Below are 19,413 nucleotides of genomic sequence, written 5' to 3'. Positions count from 1 at the left end.
AGAACATCCGCCACAACCTGAAGCAGCTCGGGCAGGAAATCCTTTGTGCAGCGGGGAGGTCGGTACACCAAAAGGAATCCTGTACTGCCCCTATTGCCCAACTTCCAGAACATGCACTCAGAGAACTAGGTCTTCCCAATAAGACGCCTAGTGCAAACTAATGACTTCCTAAAAATCACTGCAACCCCCCCCCCCGCCCACAAGGCCTGGGTTGCTGTGCGTAAGAGAAACCTGGTGGACAAGCAGCAGCAAGAACAGGCCCATCTGCTTCATCCAACCAAGTCTCTGTTACACATGCCAGGTCAAGTCCTCCATCCACGATCAAGTCATGGATGGCAGTGGTCTTATGAATCATTGACCTGGCATTGCACAGCAGCACCTTCAGGTCATGTGGGTATCCCTTGCTGATTCCAGTATCCGTCCAGACAAGACCAGACCCGGAGGCAGGGATAGCCCTCAAATAACGACTAAACCTGCCTCCTCGATAATGACATGGTCTGGTCTTAGCGTAACTCCTCCTCCTACCCGTGATCACTGAGATCGGTTGTCCCAGTGCATCTGCCCTGCCCCACCCCCCGTGGAACCTGCCCCAGACATTTTGTTGGCTGGGACCCACTCCCAGGCAGCCCTGACCCCTCCCCTTAAAACAAAATAAAACCTATGTAAAAACAAAACAACACAATAAAACAATAAAAACCAAAAACAGTAAAAATTACAAACGTACCAAAATTAAACACCAGCTGAGTTCATGGTAGGCAAGATTCAAACTAGAAAATTTCTAGTTTAACTGTCTCTTAATTTGCAAAAATACAACATGCTGCTATTGCAGTCCTCTTTCAAACACTACACAAGTTTTAGTGAATCAAAGAGGGTCACAAAAGTTGCCAGAAGCAAGGCAGAGAGAGGATTCTTTATACTAACATCTTGATGGTCTCCAAGCATTTTCTGCATTGCAGTGGGTTGGACTAAATGACTCTTGGGGTCTCTTCCAACGCTACAATTCTGTGATTCTAAGCTATGTGCCTCAAGGATGCTTCTGCTTCTTTTCAGAAAAATGGAAGAAGGGATTTATTTCTGTCTTAACTGTCAGCATCCCATTAAGCAGGCACTGAACATCTGTGGGTTGTCTTCTTCTTTCCAGTGATTTAGTAGAGTTGGAGTTGACAGTAACAAGCGACAATCCAATAGGCTGAAATCATGAGAATTCTTCAGGTGTTCCTTTCTCCACACTATTAGCATTGCATTGAGGAGGAAATGGGGGCCAGCCATACTCACGGAAGGGGATGGTGATGGAGGAGAGTGCTTTTCCCCACTTCCTCCTGAGGGCAATGTAATTGTGTCAAGAAAGGAACACTTGAAGAGGGCTTCTGTGAGAGATTTTATCAGCAGTTTTTCTTGCTGAGCTAGTGAAGAGGGACAAATACTTTCCTTTCTAGGGTTCAAGATTTTGTTTAAGGTTTTAGTTACTTGCTATAACTAAATAATTTAAATTATTGAATTGCATAGTTGAAGAATAATAACAATATAATAATTAATATTATTGTGTTACATAAATATTTTAGCAGCGGAACAGCCCTGGTTGGTTTGATGGCTGTCACCTTTATCAGGAGAGAGATGGCAACAATGCAACCATGCTGGCACTCCCTGATGTGTCAGCACGCTTGACACTGCTGACCATGGTGTCCTTCTGCAACAACTCAGGGGTTTGGGAGACACTCTGTTAAAGAGGTTCTGCTCCTGTCTATGGGGTCACTACCAGAAAGTAGCATCAAGGGTCTGTTGCCCTGCCCCATAGTTTTGGGGCTATTTAGCTATGCTGATATTTATGAAATGATTGGGAGTTGTCATCTGGGTATTTGGATCATGGTGTTATTGGTATGCTGATGACCCACAGCTCTCTTCCCATTCCATCTGAATCTGGAGAGGCTGTGAAGGTGTTGGAGTAGTGCCTGGAAGCATGATGCACTGGATGGAGGCCAATAAACCGAAGCTCAGTTTTAGTAAGGCAGATGAGCTGTGGGTGGCTGGTTCCCATGTCTTGTAATTAAGTGAATGACCTGTTTTGGGAGGGGTTGCACTTCCTCTGCAGGCACAGGTTCATAATTTGGGAGTACTCATGGATTCCAATCTGTCACTGAAGTCTCAAATACATTCGGTGACTTGGAATGCTTATGCCCAGCTTAAGCTCCTTTGTCAGCTGTTGCCATTCCTAAATAGTAGTAGCTTGGTCTCAGTACTTCATGCTGTAGTAAACTCCAGTCTGGACTACTGCAGTGTGTTCTACATGTAACTGCCCTTGAAGATAGTCCAAAAGTGGTATGTGCTACAATAAGACCCCCCCCCAAATATGCTTTATATTGTTTTTATAATTATTTATTGTTTTGTTTGCTGCTCTGGACTTCTTTGGGGTTGGTTGGGATAAAATAATACTAAATGATTAACATAGGTCTGTCATGTTAATAATTTAAAAAGTGTAAGTCTGAACTGAAATATTACATTTAATTAAATTAATAAAGTGAAATTGGCAGTGTTTAAAGTTCCTCTGATCTTCCCCTTCCTTTTTTTTTGTTTTTTAGCAAATAGAATGCATAATTACTATTAAACATTCTTATAGAGAAATATATAAAAAGCAAATCTTTTCTAGTTTCATTACAATTTTTTACGCATTTGTGAAATCTAGCATTGAAAAGTAGCCTACCGAACATAAAACATGATGCCAAAATGTTCTATTTTTTAGGTCGTATGGGTATAAATTTTCATCATCCAGGAACAGATAACATTATGGCTCTCAATAGTAAGTTTACATTTATCTTCTTATAATGCAGTTTATATAATTTGGCTATACGCAATATGCTTTTAAATATTTGTCTTTTGGGTACCGTGAAGAGAAAGGAAAGGAAAAATAGATGAAATAGATGAAAATTCTATGTACATTTAATCAGTCTCTATTGCTACTATCATGTGAAACAAATAACAGAACACATCTATGGACACAAGTAATATTTGATCAGATGCTGATTTTGTGGAGATCCCTTATAAAATCATGAGGATCCATAATAATCTGTGCCTTATATACATGTTCCCATGGCAGTGCTGGAAATAACAGATCTGTGATTTTTGACAATGCAATCAATGGAGATGGATGTGATTTGAGATTTGATGGTAATTATTGGTCGTGTGTAAAATAAAAATGCAGCTTTGAGAGGATGTTTTGCTGAATCTCTTATGCATGTCTCACCTCTCTTTCTCTGACTCCTGCGGAGCACCATTTTCCTGCTCCCAGTTTTCCAGATTGTCCCCCTTTATACTTAATCCTTTCTCAGTCATTCCACTTTCTATTCTGCTGCTCATCCGATTCTTGAAAAGCAAATAGAGCTAACAGACGAAGTAGAAGTGCCCATTGTTCTGGCATCATCATCACTTTGAGCATAACTTGCGGAAAGGCTTCATTCAAAACATTATAATTAAGAACAATGCGCCTTCATTTTCTTGTGCTTTGCAAACGTGGGGAGGGGGATAGTCACCTTTGCCATCTCACGACAAATGGGGCTCTGAGTGGGAGAGGGCTCAGAGGCTTTGCAGGTGCCAGAGGAAGTCCTCATGGGTGTCGTTGAGCCCATGGACGCCATGTTGGTAACCCCAACTTAAAAACCTCTCCCAAAACCAGTAGTACAGGACTGTGGAATGAACTCCCTGTCATAGCTGTCAACTTTTCCCTTTTCTTGCGAGGAATCCTACTCGGAATAAGGGAATTTCCCTTTAAAAAAGGGAAACGTCGACAGCTATGCTCCCTGTCCTTCCCTGGAGGTTTTTAAGCAGAAGTTAGATGACCATTTGTCATGGATGCTTTAGTTGAGATTTCTGCTTTGTAGGGGGGGATGACTCGATAACCCTCAGGGTCCCTTCCAACTCTACAGTTTTAAGATTCTATGTGAGGCATAGGAGTGTCTTTCTACTATGTCACCTCATTCACTTAGTCCAGTATATGCAGGTCCCACTATCTGCATGCTTGCTATCTGAAAGATCAGTTATACACACTTAAAGGATTATGCCCAAATCTCACTCAGCAGGTTCACCTATCCGAACAGCTGACATCCTTCCTTACTTCTTTGTTTGTTCGTGCTTTGTTGGTTGGCAGCAGCCATTTCCCAGAAGAAACCATGGAGAGAGGAAAAGGGGAGCGAGATCAGACAAATCAGAGAACAGGAGAGATTGGACAAATCAGGGTTTTTTATATACTGTATATAAAAAACTTTATCTTTCTTTTGCTGATTGGCTGCAGCCATTTCAGGAACAAACCCTGGGGGGGGGGGGGGGAGACAAGAGCGGACAAATCCCACTTTAGAAATATTTCCATAGGAAATAATAGAAATTGTGGATATGTTATGTGAAGGCTAGCCGAATGAAAAATTTCCAGGTAATGCATTGTGTTCAGTAAGCAGGACCTGCATGTGCAATGCAGTACCTTTTTTAATGTAGTGAAACATTTTGGGCTTCAGCAGCCTGAGAATTATGCCCTGTTCAGGTCTTTAACTCTAATACCATATGTTGCGAAGGCAAGAACAGTAGTTTTACAATACTTGTTTATTGGTTAGTGAAGGGCATTCTGCATATGCTCAAAGACACATTTATTCACACCAGAATATTGCAGCATGATGGTTTTCAGTGACTAAAGGAAAAACATGGCTGATGATTAAATTCTTTCTGGCCTTCCTCTTCCCTTGCTTAGTGGCTAGCTTTTGTGGTATAGCTTTTGTGGTATGTCTAGATGTTGTGGCACTACCATAGCCAGAATGCCAAGTTGTCAGGGTTGCTGGGAGCTGTGGTTCAACATCACATTGACTATCTCTGTCTTAACATAAAAAGGCAAAGGGACCCCTGACCATTAGGTCCAGTTGCCGACGACACTGGGGTTGCGGCGCTCATCTTGCTTTATTGGCCGAGGGAGCCCAGCATACAGCTTCTGGGTCATGTGGCCAGCATGACTAAGCCGCTTCTGGCGAACCAGAGGAGCGCACGGAAATGCCATTTACCCTCCCGCCGAAGCAGTACCTATTTATCTACTTGCACTTTGACATGCTTTCGAACTGCTAGGTTGGCAGGAGCAAGGACCGAGCAACAGGAGCTCACCCCGTCGTGGGGATTCGAACTGCTGATCTTCTGATAGGCAAGCCCTAGGCTCTGTGGTTTAACCCACAGGGCCACCCGTGTCTTAACATAGTTCTGAGGTAATTCCCCACTGTAAACAGGGACAGCAGCAAAATAGTATCCAAGAGATGTCTCTCTAATGTTCTGCCTAAAGGTTACCAATATCACCCTGTTATAGTTACAGGCCACATATTAAATGTTCTATAATTTTAGCTAAGTTCCATTGTGAGAGTAAATATTAGGTTTTCAAAAGCAACTGATCCGTTTGTGCTTAAACCTACTTCAGAATCCAATGCTAGACATGTTTCAGGGAATGAGGCCCTTGGAGGCTGACCTCATCATTAGAACAGAGTCACACTAATATACAAAATCTCTATTGCAGGATATATTTTAGTAACATGAATGTGTTCTGTAACTACACACAGATCTGGTTAACATGTAATGCTGAGCCAAACCAAGGCTTAGCACAAATGAGCAAACATGCTGGATCTCAGAGAGATTGCAGCTGCTTTGCTCCTCTGGTCCTGCTGCTGCCCTGCTGCGAGTTAATGCATGGTTTGGCTTAGCATTATGTCTGAATCCAGGCTTGTGGTTTATCTCCCCTAGACAAACCACAAGTGGTAACCCATAGAACAAACCTTGGCTACTGTTTGGGCTTCATTAGGAGCAAGATAAATGTTGAAAAAATTGGCTTTTAGTGTATTTGACTTTTCCAGTATAACTGGAAGTTAGACTCTGGAAAAATCAGCTATTAACAAACGTAAGACATGTTATCCACAGCAGACAGTTGATTTTTTCATAGGAAGTTACTTCAAACCAAAGTATTAGATTTAGATGTGGTTTGTGCACTTTTGCCATGCAGCGACTTGCCAACTTGCTTCTTGCTTCTATTCTGCTCCTATTCTAGTAGACAAAAGGAGGAATGGGTTGAAATATATTTTTGATTGATAGTATTTAGTTGACTGAGATTAATTAGCATTTTCATTATCCAAGCATTTTTGTCCTTCCCTAGTTCCATGGAAACATTTTACTAACATGTCGTATTATTTTCTTTATGTTTAGTAATTGGTATCATTTAAATTTTTTTGAGCGGGAGGGGGGGAGTTATGGTTGTAAGTTGTTTTTAATTGTTTTTAATCTTGTGTTTTAATGTTGTGACCCACCCTCAGACCTTAGATTGAAGACTGGGTAGTTAATAAATAATTATTCATCATTATCATAATTATTCTTTTCATTTCTATACTGCTTTATATTGTTAAGAAAAAAATCTGTAGTTTACAACCTATATTTAAACACCAAACAAAGCAATCCAGAATAAAACATTATTGAAGAAAGTCAAAATATAAAGTATACATTCAAAGCAACATAATTACCAGGGACCTAAAATATTATCTTAAAGATTTAAAACATTACAGAGGAGAGCAACTGTGGAATGTACACTTGACACAGCAGAGCTAACAAAAAAAAAACACCTTAAACATTACAAAAGAAAACTTTACTAGAAGGCAAATAAAAATGCACTCTTAAAACAGCATAATTAGCAAGAGAATAAAATATTACCATAAGCATAGAACATACTTGCATCTGTTGCTACCAACCACTGTTCATGGCAAGTGGCAGCTGTGGAAGTTCAGGTTTGATGACCTGGGTTTGCCCTAAGAGGCAGCCAAAACCATCTCTCATGTCTTCAGCAGTCTCAGCTTTTGTAGCTGGAGTGAATCAGGCCCCAGCTTCCCAGGCCAGGTGGAAAAAGACCTGCAGGGCAGGGAATGGGCTGTCCAAATCTCATAGCCAAGGTGGTCTCAGGCCACAGTTTTCTGGTACTTCTGAACCAGTGAACTATGGGCTCATCCATACTGTTGTCTAATGTGGCTCGTGTAAGCTTCCTATTCCTTCATTATTTATATGTTTTCCATATGACATTCTCCTCCAAATCACTGCCTTCCTGCACTTCTTTTCCTTAAGTCTGGATTTTCTTATACCTGAGATACTCCAAAAAGTGGAGGAAAGGAGTGATGAGCTCTTGAGTGGAACAGTATTCAGGGTCTCAAATAGTGGCTGTTGAAGGGTAAACAGGATCTTGTGGTGAATGGTTGGTAGATAGGAAGCAGAAGCCATAGAGGAAACGTTTGTTCAAAGGATGAGATCCAAGTTTACAGAATGGAAGAGAGAATAGAGATATGGTGCCATTGGGTGTTCGATTTAAGACCATGTGACACTCATCTTGCAGGACCCAGTAGGCATGAGGAATCTTAGCTTTGGAAGGGCGAAGGCACTTGTGCAAAAACCAACTGGTGGAGCTCTTCAACTTAACATGCAAGAGGTGGAACATAGATGGTCTGTGTGCCACTAAGATGATATAAATCACCTCCCTTGACAAAACAAGATTTTGATTTTTTTGATTAAATGGTTTATAAAATTTCTTAAATATTATTGTGGCTTTCATGGGTTTTTTTTTAATTGTATTTAATTTTTAAAAGATGGTGCTTCTGAATGATGACTGATAATGTAGCATTAGGTTGGTTCTGGAGGCAAGTGCCAGAAGGTGATGGTAGGAATCTATTGCTCTGCCTCTTGGCCCTTTCATTAATTGGATGCCACAGGATTCCAACTTCTTTCAGTCCTTTTTTTTTTTTTTTAAGTTGGCACCTAAAGCACGAAGAAATGTGATAAATAAAAGCATTTCAAAACTAGCTATAATTTCCTCCCTCCCTCATCCTATCCCTTGCCAAGGTGAACAATGATCAGTGAAACAAAAGAAATAACACATTAAAAGAAAAGTTACATAACCCGCCCCACCCCATATTTATGCAAACATTAAATCGCATGAAGTTTTCTTAAGAAATCTAAGACTTTGGAAAAACTCAAGGAATCTTTGCCAAATACTTTGAAATTTTCCCAAGCAGTCATACTTAAGATAAATAATTTTCTCTTTCACAGCCATGTTGGTAAAATCTTGAGTCCAAATTTCTGGATCTGAACTAGCTTAGCACAGCAGGACCCATTGTTTAGCTTCAGTTTCTGCACATTGAATCCAAGTTTTCAGATGTCTGTTTGGCCCCGATAGATGCGTTAAGTATCCTAAAATTTCATATATAGAACATAGATTAAATGGCATATTTAAGACCATGTGAATGAATGCCAGTTCTGCATTCCAGAAGTTGAGGCTGTAAAGTATGTCTGTCCCTCCCAAACTGCAACCCTGCCCTGTTTCTCAATAGCTACATGAAATCTCTGAGTGAAGTCATGTGGTGTTCCAGGCTGAAATATTATCAGAGCTGAGTAACCTCAGCATACTATCTCATTAGTTTCTAGGAAGACTGTGGTCTTATGAAACCAGAGTATAATACTCCAATCTTGTGTGGTCTTTGGGCTCAACTCTGCAGGCTTTTCTTTTAAACCCCTGCTCAGAACTGGAGTACCTTAAGGACACCTCTCTTTTTATATGTTCCCTTCCATGCATTCCAGTTACCCCACTGAAAGCGATCACTGACCTGATTATTAATGTTCATAATCACTGCCTGATTATTAATGTTCATTTACTGCTGCTATGTTTTGTTGCTATTGCTTTTTTATTGCTGTTTCCAAAATATTTATATTTAAATTGCATTACCACTATTTTGTTTGCTGTAAGCTTCTTGACCTTATTAAAGGACAAGAGGGATAAAATTTTCTTGCCAGTTTAGTTCTTACACAGCCTACAGCCTTCTGCCTACACACCGTTTCCACCAAGGGTTATGCAGTCCATAGCTGAAACAGCAGCACATACCTATTTTAAAAATAAACAGAGTAAGTCATACTCCAAGAAATCCCATTGCCATGATTAAATTAAGCCATTTGATTCATTGGGCCTCCTCTCTGAATATGGGTCATTTGGCTTACAACCATTTGAATTCTGTTAAATTTATCTTGTGTGAATGTGAAAATAAGCTACATATTGGCTAGAAGAGTCAAATCTTCTTCAGCTACAATGCCAAAAATGTTCATCTTGCAGTCATGAGCTATTCACTATTTTTATTTGGAAAGTGCTTTCTGGTTGCCACATAGATTGGGATGTCCATTAAGCTAGCTTCATAGAAAGGATTATTTGTCTGGCTGAATTCCATAAAGTTCTGTGTTTAAATCATGCCCCCCTCCATAAATATAAAAACACCTTTGGACAGTATCCCCCACCTACCCAGCCTGCCTGCATTTTTCTCTGTGATAGGAGAAATACAAGGAGAATACAAAATTCAGAGATTGCTGCAGCAGGGAGGCAGCAATCAGAAAATGAAAAACATATCCATTTGCTGTTCTCAGTGTGATAATAGACCCTGCATTTCTAGGAATAGCGTGTGTGACTAAAATGCAGAGATGCTATGTCAGGTAGTATTGTGGGAGCTTCATAAAGATTCAACTGCATAAAGCAATGTATAGAAATTCACACTAACCCATTTAATTAACTCAGAGCTTCATTTACCAAATGGCTTGTTTCAGTTGTCTGCCTCAATCAGATAAGCACCCTTCTGCTGCTTCTTCTACTACATTTAGTAACCCATGTACTATTATCATAGCTCAGTTTTGTCAAGGTTTGTAAAAAACAATCAAACCCCACTTTGGGGGCTGTAATTTAAAAAATAAAATAAAAAATACGTTAAACATTTTTGTAAGAATTCGAGTTTTCTAGTGAGTTTCTTCATTGACATTATTTCGCCAAGATCTGAGATGAATACTGAAGATTGGTGTTGCTGGGAAAAACAAATATGTGCGTGCGCACAACTTTTAGTTCTATGTCTAGCCATTTAAACAGATACTGATGGATGGTTATGTTTTGACAATGCACATTGCTGAGTTTTCAGTGCTGTATATATTTATTTCTACTGAGTTCTGTGAGGAACTCTTTTAAAAATGCTTTCTACATAAAAATCATTCAAGATAGGCATCTGGATAAATGTCTACATCCTCTAGACACCTACTACAGATTCTTTGCTATTGGGGAAACATGTTGCCCAGACAGTGCTTCTCTCAGTCACTAACCCTAGGACTGTTTGAATTACTTAAACTACTTTTTTTAAAAGCTGAATTTTACCGAAAACAATATATATAGTAATTACTGTTATGCCAATACCCACTATATTTTTCTGTATTTACATGCAGCCAGGAGCTATGGGCGGAGACGAGGTAAAAAAAATATTTTAAATTTTACTGAATATGGTGATGGGAACAGCAAATTGAGGCTATGTACAGCTGGTTATTTCTGTGGGGCAACAGGAGTGTCTTCCGCCTTGCTGCCATAATGGCACTAGTCCCAATACTGGATATATAGCTTTATAGTTATATGAACATAGTGGAGAAGTGTTTTTGAAAGGAGAGAGATTTTGTTTGTTTCTCTTAAAAAACACAGTGCTGTAGTGGTAGACAGTAGCCGCTGAACTGTCCAAAGTAAAATATTCATGAAATGTTGATATATTACTAATGGCAAAATTTTTTTTAACTATTTTCAAAGATCTATGTGAACAGGTGTGCACCAACATCTATGATCTCACATGCTTTAACAAAGAAATGAAAAATTGAAGTGTTCAATTTTCTTTTAAAAAAAAAATTGTTGCTTTTAAGCATGTAAGATTATAGATGCTGATAAAAAATATCAAACATTTGCCTAGAAGAGGCACACTAGAGTATACATGTATTGAACCGCTGTTTCTATGCCTTTGAGGACTTCTGGAGGTTTTTACTTTTCCCCAGGCACAGCTCGTAAATCTATGACCCATTTCACTTTTCATCAGAGACTATGATAGACCATAATAATATGTGGATATACTGTGGATAATTATTATTTTATCATGCCACCCCCAAGTCTGTAATGCTCTGTACAGCTTTCCTGTATCAGATTCTGTTTCTGCAATCACTCAATACAGATTTCTAATTGCTTGTGGTTAATTTATCACAAATCATTGTTTTGCTGCCAATTTTTAAAGTTATTATTTAATACTTGAAACTGAACTTGAGTAATTTAACACATGCACATATTCTGCCTTGTTGGTTTTTCAGTGATGCTGTATGTTTTATTACATTGTTGAAGGAGCAGCTTCAGTTTAAGTTATCCTGAGTTTTTCTTTTAAAGACCAGGCTTCTCATTTTAAAATTGAGAGAAAGGTTTCTGCTGAAATTAGCATGTTAGTCTTGAAGTTTCCTAGGAGAGAGAGAGATGGGGGGAGGGCGGGCTACTGTGGCCCTTTAAAGGAAAACCTTATTCTTACTGGTTTCTGTGCAATCCTACATACGGCTTCTGTGTTTGCATACAGCAAACTTCAGCACCTAGAGCAGGGGTCAGCAAACTTTTTCAGCAGGGGGCCGGTCCATTGTCCCTCAGACCTTGTGGGGGGCCGGACTATATTTTTTTTGGGGGGAATGAATGAATTCCTATGCCCCACAAATAACCCAGAGATGCATTTAAAATAAAAGCACACATTCTACTTGTGTAAAAACACTCTGATTCCCAGACCATCCGCGGGCCGGATTTAGAAGGCGATTGGGCCAGATCTGGCCCCCAGGCCTTAGTTTGCCTACCCATGACCCAGAGCATAGATAACAAACTTTGTGACCCTCCAGATGTTGTTGGAGTCCAACTCCCACCATCCCCAGCCAGCATGACCAGTGATCCCCAAAACTGTTCTAGAGCCAAGGGCCATCCTTGGGATACATGCTTAAGGGGACCATAGGCTGTACTTTTGTGCTTGGATATTTCATGATGAAAAGAAAGTCACAAATGTTGATTTGCATAGGCCTGTTTGATAGCACAGATGACCATTTCAAGAAATGATGTTACAGGTATCAACCTCCCTGCTCCTTCTCAAAATATTGCCATGCTCTCTGTCTCTAACCAGTCTACTCAGTCACCATTTCCAGACTTGAATAATATGGCCAAACGCTATATCTGCCAATCATTCCAGCGATGTGCCACTGGCTGGCTGACCAGTGAGGGCCTACAGGATTTCATGCTTCTCAAATTTCCATATCAGCCATGACATGGCTGCAATCCTAAACACTTAGTTGTAAGTACCGTATTTTTCGCCCTATAGGACGCACTTTTTCCCCTCCAAAAATGAAGGGGAAATGTGTGTGCATCCTATGGGGTGAATGCAGGCTTCAGGAAGCTATCCGCAAGCCTTGCAAGCCCGGCGGGAGGTCCCGTGGGCTCGCAAGGCTTGTGGGCAGCAGCCTGCAGCCCACAAGCTCGGGGGACAGCGGGGAGGCGCAGCGTCGCCACCCCGCTATTCCCCGACCTGGTCTGGAGGCTGGCGGGGCCTCATCGCCAGCCCCACAAGCTCGGGGGATAGCGGGACAAGCCGCTGCCCCACCGAGGCTAGAGAGGCTGTCCCTGAAGGCAGAAGAGGGAGACGGAGCGCTCCGTCTTCCTCTTCTAGCTTGGGGATGGCTGCGCAAAGCCTCTGCAGGGCAGCAGAGTGCGCTGCCCCACAGAGGCTAGGGAGGCTGTGCCTGAAGGCAGAAGAGGGAGACGGAGCGCTAGCTTAGGGATGGCTGCGCAAACCTGGGGGGGGGGAATAAATTCCCCCCCCTTGATTTCCCCCCCAAAAAACTAGGTTCGTCCTATGGGCGAAAAATACTGTAAGTTCCATTAAAATCATAAGTAAGTCCCGTTAAAATATTTCTTAGTAGACATGTATAGCAAAGCACTGTTAATATACTAAGGGCTAGAGTAAAAATATCTTAGTCTTGTTTGCAACCTTCTATTTTAAAAGGCACAAATACTATCTGTCTTTGAAATATAAGCACTGAAGAAAACTATGTGGAGCAGGGAACACATTAGCAACTGGATCCCCCGCCCCCGCCCCCAGCTAAGGAGAGTTCGTTAGTTAATCTAAACTACTAGAAGGAATATTCTCGTAGTTCATATTCTAACTTGAATAGGGAAGTTTTCTTATTTTTCTATCTGCCTCCTTTTTTTGACTCTTACGGCAGTGGATACCTGGCTTTTTCCATCATTTCTAGGCAGGGTTACATGATGGTGCTTGAGGCTAGAGGGGAATATTAGACCTGAGAGACCTCCCCTTTTCTACTTACATTTCATTGCTATTGTTCTGCATGCATGTTACACTTTTCTGTCCTTTTCATTTCTGTCCTTAACTAAATATTGAATTGTTTCACTTTTAAAATTAGAGTTGTGAATGCAGGATAACTGTTCCCAACACCATTATCTAATTAAGAGGGAATGCAAGAACACACGCATTTCAGTTCACCAAATGAGAAAGCAAAACAATCAATGCATTATAGAGTCATTATCCTATTCTCTATTTTCTTTTACTGAATTTTAGAGAAAATAATACAGAAATTTTGAGTCATCTTGCACGTCAATCTCACATGTAAAATTCCATTTTGAAAAACTGTTTCCAGATAATGAAACTTTGGAAAATTATATTTAAAATGATAATAAAACAGGCTTATTAAGAATGAAAAAAGATTGTAGGTTGACATTTTCATGGAATAGATGTTGCAGTTGCCTTGCTTTGGGGACTGCTGATGCATCAGTGCCATGGATGCTTATTGGATAGCGATGGACACGCATGAAGGAAGATGCTTTCTATTTTGGCACCAAGTCTATGGAATAGCAAAATGTATTTAGAGTGTTTTTGGGTGCCGCTGCTTAGTATTGTGCTAGAAACATTTACAACTTTTGACCTACTTGATATTAAAGCAACTTAAATGATTTTTGTTGCTTAGAAAATTGTTTAGCTGGTATTTATTATTTTAACTGTCTTGATTAATTTTTGTTAGAAATGGATACAAATACCTTAAATAAACAAAAATCTAGAAAGACCCACAGGGTTAAGACTATCTCTATAATTCTGAACTAGTGTAACATTTTAAAGTGAAAGCTGAGATGACCAGCATTCTTTCTAACAAGCTTCCTTGTCAAGATAAAATTTCACCGAGCAGCACTGACACATGAACAGGGATAGACTGAAGAAACTAATTATTGATGAAAATGTTTTCCAACATGGACTTGGATCCAAAGATAAGTTAATTTAACCTAAGGAAGTTTCCAGAAGGAAAATTTTATGTTCCTTACAGCCACCTGAACCTCCCAAAAATCTTTTTCAGAGGTTTTGGCATATGGCATTGGGGGCACTGCAGGAGGTGAGGAATTGAGTAGACCTCTGCCTGATCTGGGGCAGTCCTCTACTCCCTTAGCACACCCCATCCACACCCCTTCCTACATTGTTTAGGAAGCCCCTCTGATCCTCTGGAGTGGGGCACAGGTGGGTATTTGAGGAGAGGAGTGCGGGCATGCAAAACTTTCCTTCCACGCACTTGTTTTTATCTTGCGATCCAACCCATAGTTTTTGAGTGTATCCAAAATAGGAATTGCAGTATGATTGGATCTTGCAAGGGTGTTATGTTCTGCAGTGGTGCGTATACACAAAAACATGTATACCTGAACTGCTCCCACATGACCATCCTTACCTTCCAAGCAAGGCAGAGAGCATCCCAGAGCCCAATAAGCAAGTCTGAAAACCGAGTTACAAAATGACCTTTTAAGCTCTCCACCTTGCATGCAATTAATTTGTGGGCTTTAAAACAGACGGCTTTCAACTGTGCAAAGTAAAAATCATGCAAGTTAATTGTGCGTAAGATGCGATCGTACTATATTGGCTACTTACATTAATTAGGACTTGCTTGTGCTTCCACTTTAGTCTTTACATTTTAAGATGAAATTTTCTTATGCATCCAGCATTTCTTCAAAGCAAGCACCTTAGCACAGAGTTTTTCCCATGTGTTTAAAATTGTTCAGGTGTTTAATACAACTGGCCCTTTCAAAACTTTTTATTTTCCTAAATTTATAATATATTGCCCATTATAATTATTATGAACATTCCAGGTGACAGAATAAGAGATTAATCTTCTGTGTTTGATTTTTATTGCAATAATAATAATAATTTCCTAGGCAACTAAAACATAGATGCTGGACAAAATACATTAACATTTACAAAATCCTACCTGCAGACCTACATTCTAATCAATGCTATAAAACATGAAAATGGCTCCAGATAAATTTTGTGATCTACAAACAGAATGGGCTACTTTATCATCTTTTATCTCCTCTTTCCAAGCTAGCCAAAATTAATTTCTGAACTCGCTTGACCACTGTGTGTATTGTGTGCATCTGGATGAATGAGTAAGGGGGTCCCAACATTACCCTCGTCATCTGCACATGTTCAAACCGGTCTTTGCTGGTAACATGCTTGACATGTATTGATATCAGAAATGACACTTATTCACATGTATGGTTGGAGGATCAAGTACATATTTTAAAAATTGTGTGGTGGTTGGTTGGTTGGCATTTGTCTATGCCCTCAACTCCAAGGCATGTGGTAAAGCCCCAGGAAAGGACAGAATCCCGACAGAAGTGCTGAAAGCAAACCTCAACTCGTCCCTCATGATGCATGGTGATCATATAATTATTATTCACAGCATCTGAACCCACCTATATTTGACACAGGTGTCTTACACCATCAATTTGACACTTGTAGATGCTCATCTAGAGTAACAGTGTATTATTGGTTAGTGATCTGAGTACCACTGTTCAAGTCATGCTGTAATATGTGGTAGAGGTAGGCAAGAGAAAATATTTGTACTCATCTGCAATATAGAATTCACTTACCTCTGGCTACAACAGTGATAGCATGGCATGATAGAAGGGATTTAAAAACCCATTGGGGAAGCATGAACTGCAACATTTTAAAACACTCTTAGTTTGTTCATTGAATATGTCTTTCCAGAAAAGTGTAATGTTCTGACTTCTAATACACTACAACATTTTTTGCAGGTCGTTCTTCACTCTTTCCTTTCGAAGATGGCTTCTTAGATGACAGTCATGGTGACCAGTCTTTATCATCAGGTCTTAGCTCTCCAACCCGCTGTCAAAATGGTGAAAGAGTGGAACGTTATTCTAGGAAGGTGTTTGTTGGAGGTCTGCCTCCTGACATTGATGAAGGTACTATGAAATAGTAATGTTCAGTGTGTGGAGAGGAAGGGAATTATTGTCATTTTCTTTGAAGTTCCCTTTCTAAATGTCTTTACAACTTTTTTTTTATATAGATGAAATCACTGCCAGCTTTCGTAGGTTTGGACCTCTTGTAGTAGACTGGCCTCATAAAGCTGAAAGCAAGTCATATTTTCCACCTAAAGGTAATCGGGTTAATATAAGCCTTCTGGTGCATGTAAATGTTCCTTCTGTGTGTGAATGTTATTTTTAAGTATACGTTTTTAAGTGCTTGAAGTATTTTTAAATTAAGCTGCTTCTGATGGTAGAATATGGAATAAACACAAAAAGGATGTCCTTTTAACAGTATTTTTTTTAGAAATGAATTTAGAATTTCAGCACATGAGGCTTTGTATGTGAATAGTTTCTTTCTTCTCTTTCTCTAAAGACATATGTGGTTCTTGGCTTTTCCTTTTGGCTTTTCAAAGTTCTTTAATCTCTCTCTTGAGCATGTACACAGGGTCACTCTAACAATATGCTAGATGCAATATCATTGTGTTTGCTAGTATTTTAGGACATAAATTCATAACCATTTGCATGAGTGTCCAGCATCTGGATTGTTTAGAAGAGCTTAAAGTTGTTGCAAAGCTAGTCCATACAATACTTCATAGTCACAGGCATACTGTATAGGACAGGAGTAGCCAGTGTGGTGCCTTCCAGATGTTGCTGGACTACATTTTCCATCACCCCTGATGATTAGCCTAGAAAAATGTATGCCACTTCAATAGGCTGTATTTTGGGCTGTGAACGTACATTTCCTCTTCTCTAGCTGGGTTGAGCTGAGTTGATTAATAGTAAGTGAAGCATCTCTAGCAGTAATATTTTTGAGAGCATGCTGACTAATAAGATTCATGATTCCTATTCAAACTATTGGGCAGATCACTGGAGGATCATCCACTTGATAATTGTTTATGTTAAAAACAACTGTATTTTTCCAAAATGATTTTTAACTGTAGCAAAAAATGACGCAGTGAATATACAATATAAACATGTTGATGAGAAAACCAAAATGAATCAGTTAACCTGCCAGTTTGATTGCAAAGTTTAAAGATGCCTTTTCCCCAAAGAGCATTTGTAGAAGGATATGATTTTATTTTTATTTTATCATACATGCCTAGGGTAAAACCAGTTTCTGCTTGACCAGGTGATTCCTAATAGTGTGTGGGTTTCAGAGTTGCCTTTGAGCTCACATAAAGAATTACAGTCCAGGAGAGACTCCTCCCTGGGGGAACGGTGGGGTTTATTATTGCCTGTTTCCCTCCCTCTGTGGCATCTGTTTCACTATTCCACAGATTTCTGCATCCCCATAGGGAAGATTTTCAGAAGAGACGGGGGTCTGAAGGAGCAGGGGGAGAAAGAATTGGCAAAAATCACTTCCCTTCTTCCTCCAGCAGAAGCATCCCATGAGTACATGGGAACTATGGAGCCAGCATGTTTCCTCTTGCTTTAGTTTTTAAAAATACCTATTGCTGAACTGCAAAAGGCCTTAATTGTTACTGTTGGAAGCAGTTTAAACTACCTTTGAGGAAGCTAAATCAGTGCTCTGTCATGCTTGTAAAAATCTTGTTGAGTAAGATCTATTTTAGCAGAAGACAAGGAAACAGTCTTTTCCTATTTTTATCATGGTTCTAATGTGGGAAACAGCTTCCAAAGCCCCTGCCAGTTGCCCTGAATGTCTGTCTGAAAGTGCTAAAGAACACTCGGTCACAACTGTTCCAGATTATTTATAACTGACTTCTGAGCTGTCAAAGCTTTCAGCACAAACCCTGTAGCATGAATATATTAAACTCTGTTGGTCAGGTAAACTTGGGAACAGGTACTTAATTGACAGCTGCAGTACCATTCCTTCTGTGTTCAAAAGGCTGGTACCTTTGCAGGTATGTTCACATTCTTATGTCGACAGTCTTTGTTATCATGTTTCTAACTCCACCTGAGCACTCTTCTCACCCATCACTGGTTGTTGGGATGCTTAAAAAATAACCTTGCCAACGTTTCCTGAGATCAACATCTATTCCAGCTAGCTAAGAGTACTTTTTACTGTATCCTTTGCAGCATTTTGTTTTCTTGTGGCTTGTAAATATTTTATCTCAGGCTTATAACTGTAGTTGTGCAACACCATGGGTGTCACACCCCTTTTCTATAAGTGTGTTTTGAATCTTCTAGGTAACCCACCAAATATTTGACCATCCAACCAGCATTGTCACATTCCAACTCCCTTAAGTGAAGGGGAGCTTTTGTGTTTTGATGGCACAGAGACACTTGGCAAGTACTGCTCCTTTTATTGGCTGTAGTGCCATAGTGTGGAAAGCTTCTTCATGTCACCCAGCAGCCTTTTGGGTTAAAGAATTGGAATCCTACCGAATCTGCTTGCCATCTAAAGTTGTATGTTCCTATTTCTGTCTTAGTTTTGCAGTGGTCAACATTAGGGAAGTCTTTGGTTGTATTTCTGGAATTTCCACCCACAAAGCCTATTATTCCCATTGCTTTGTCAGCCCCACACTTTTTATGTGATGAGTATGTACATCTCCAGTCAATTATGTCCCTGTAATTGTTGGGAAACTCCTCTGTCACTTCTTGGTAATGATGGTTCCAAGGTAGTTGTTGACAGAAGCCCTCCTGGCAGCCCCACTGGGGCAAGTCAGAATGGAATAGTTGACGTAGTGGCAAGGAATACCTGAGTTGCACTGGGATGTTTGTTGCTCCCAGGACAGCAACATTTCAACAGCAGACATGAGATCAACTTAGCCAGGAAGTCTGCTGTGTACATCAGCAGAATCACCACTCTTCTTGGTTCTAAGTACTACTAGGAATTCACAACCAAGGTTGTTGAAGCTTTGCATGAGATGTCAGGTAAAGGAGAGAGAATCTATACAAACGATTTGACAACTTTTCCCTTGGGTTAGTGGTCCTGTACTGAAAAGCACAACTCTACTCCTTTGGTGTCTTCAGATTTAGGTAATGCATATTGAATCAGCTGCTTTCTCTACTACCAAGTTGTGAAAAATTGCCAGCAACGCATTCAACAGCTACAAACAGTTCAAAGATTTCACTAAAAGAAATCTCATCTTGGCTAGTGTTAAAGAGGCACAGGGATTGAAAGGTGCCAAAGCTATGGAGCCCCTTCCCCCATTCTTTGTCTTTTCTCCACCCTACTTTTTGACTAAGTTAATTTAAGTCGCATTCCTGAATAAATACTGGCCAACTCTCCCTGCAACAGTGTT

The 19,413-nt window shown here is 40.1% G+C and overlaps 1 protein-coding gene across 16 annotated transcripts in view; it reads left to right on the top strand.

The window, feature by feature from the left end:
* CPEB3 (cytoplasmic polyadenylation element binding protein 3) overlaps window positions 1–19,413 on the top strand; it is a 73,634-nt gene that overhangs the window by 37,350 nt on the left and 16,871 nt on the right. For 9 of the 16 annotated variants that reach the window (XM_083443612.1, XM_083443609.1, XM_083443620.1 and 6 more), the window contains 3 exons: window positions 2,738–2,794; window positions 15,977–16,144; window positions 16,249–16,338. In XM_083443612.1, the coding sequence (XP_083299738.1) occupies window positions 2,743–2,794; window positions 15,977–16,144; window positions 16,249–16,338 (310 nt within the window). In that variant the 5' untranslated portion in view covers window positions 2,738–2,742. Of the gene's footprint in view, window positions 1–2,737; window positions 2,795–10,284; window positions 10,309–15,976; window positions 16,145–16,248; window positions 16,339–19,413 lie in introns of all 16 variants that reach the window. The other 7 variants (XM_083443622.1, XM_083443618.1, XM_083443608.1 and 4 more) reach the window with 1 other exon arrangement.

The sequence above is a fragment of the Podarcis tiliguerta genome (genome assembly GCF_965153285.1).
Source record: "Podarcis tiliguerta genome assembly, chromosome: 5".
Classification (NCBI taxonomy): domain Eukaryota; kingdom Metazoa; phylum Chordata; class Lepidosauria; order Squamata; family Lacertidae; genus Podarcis; species Podarcis tiliguerta.
Note: the sequence above shows the minus strand (reverse complement) of the source record. Positions and strands in the feature narration are given on the sequence as shown.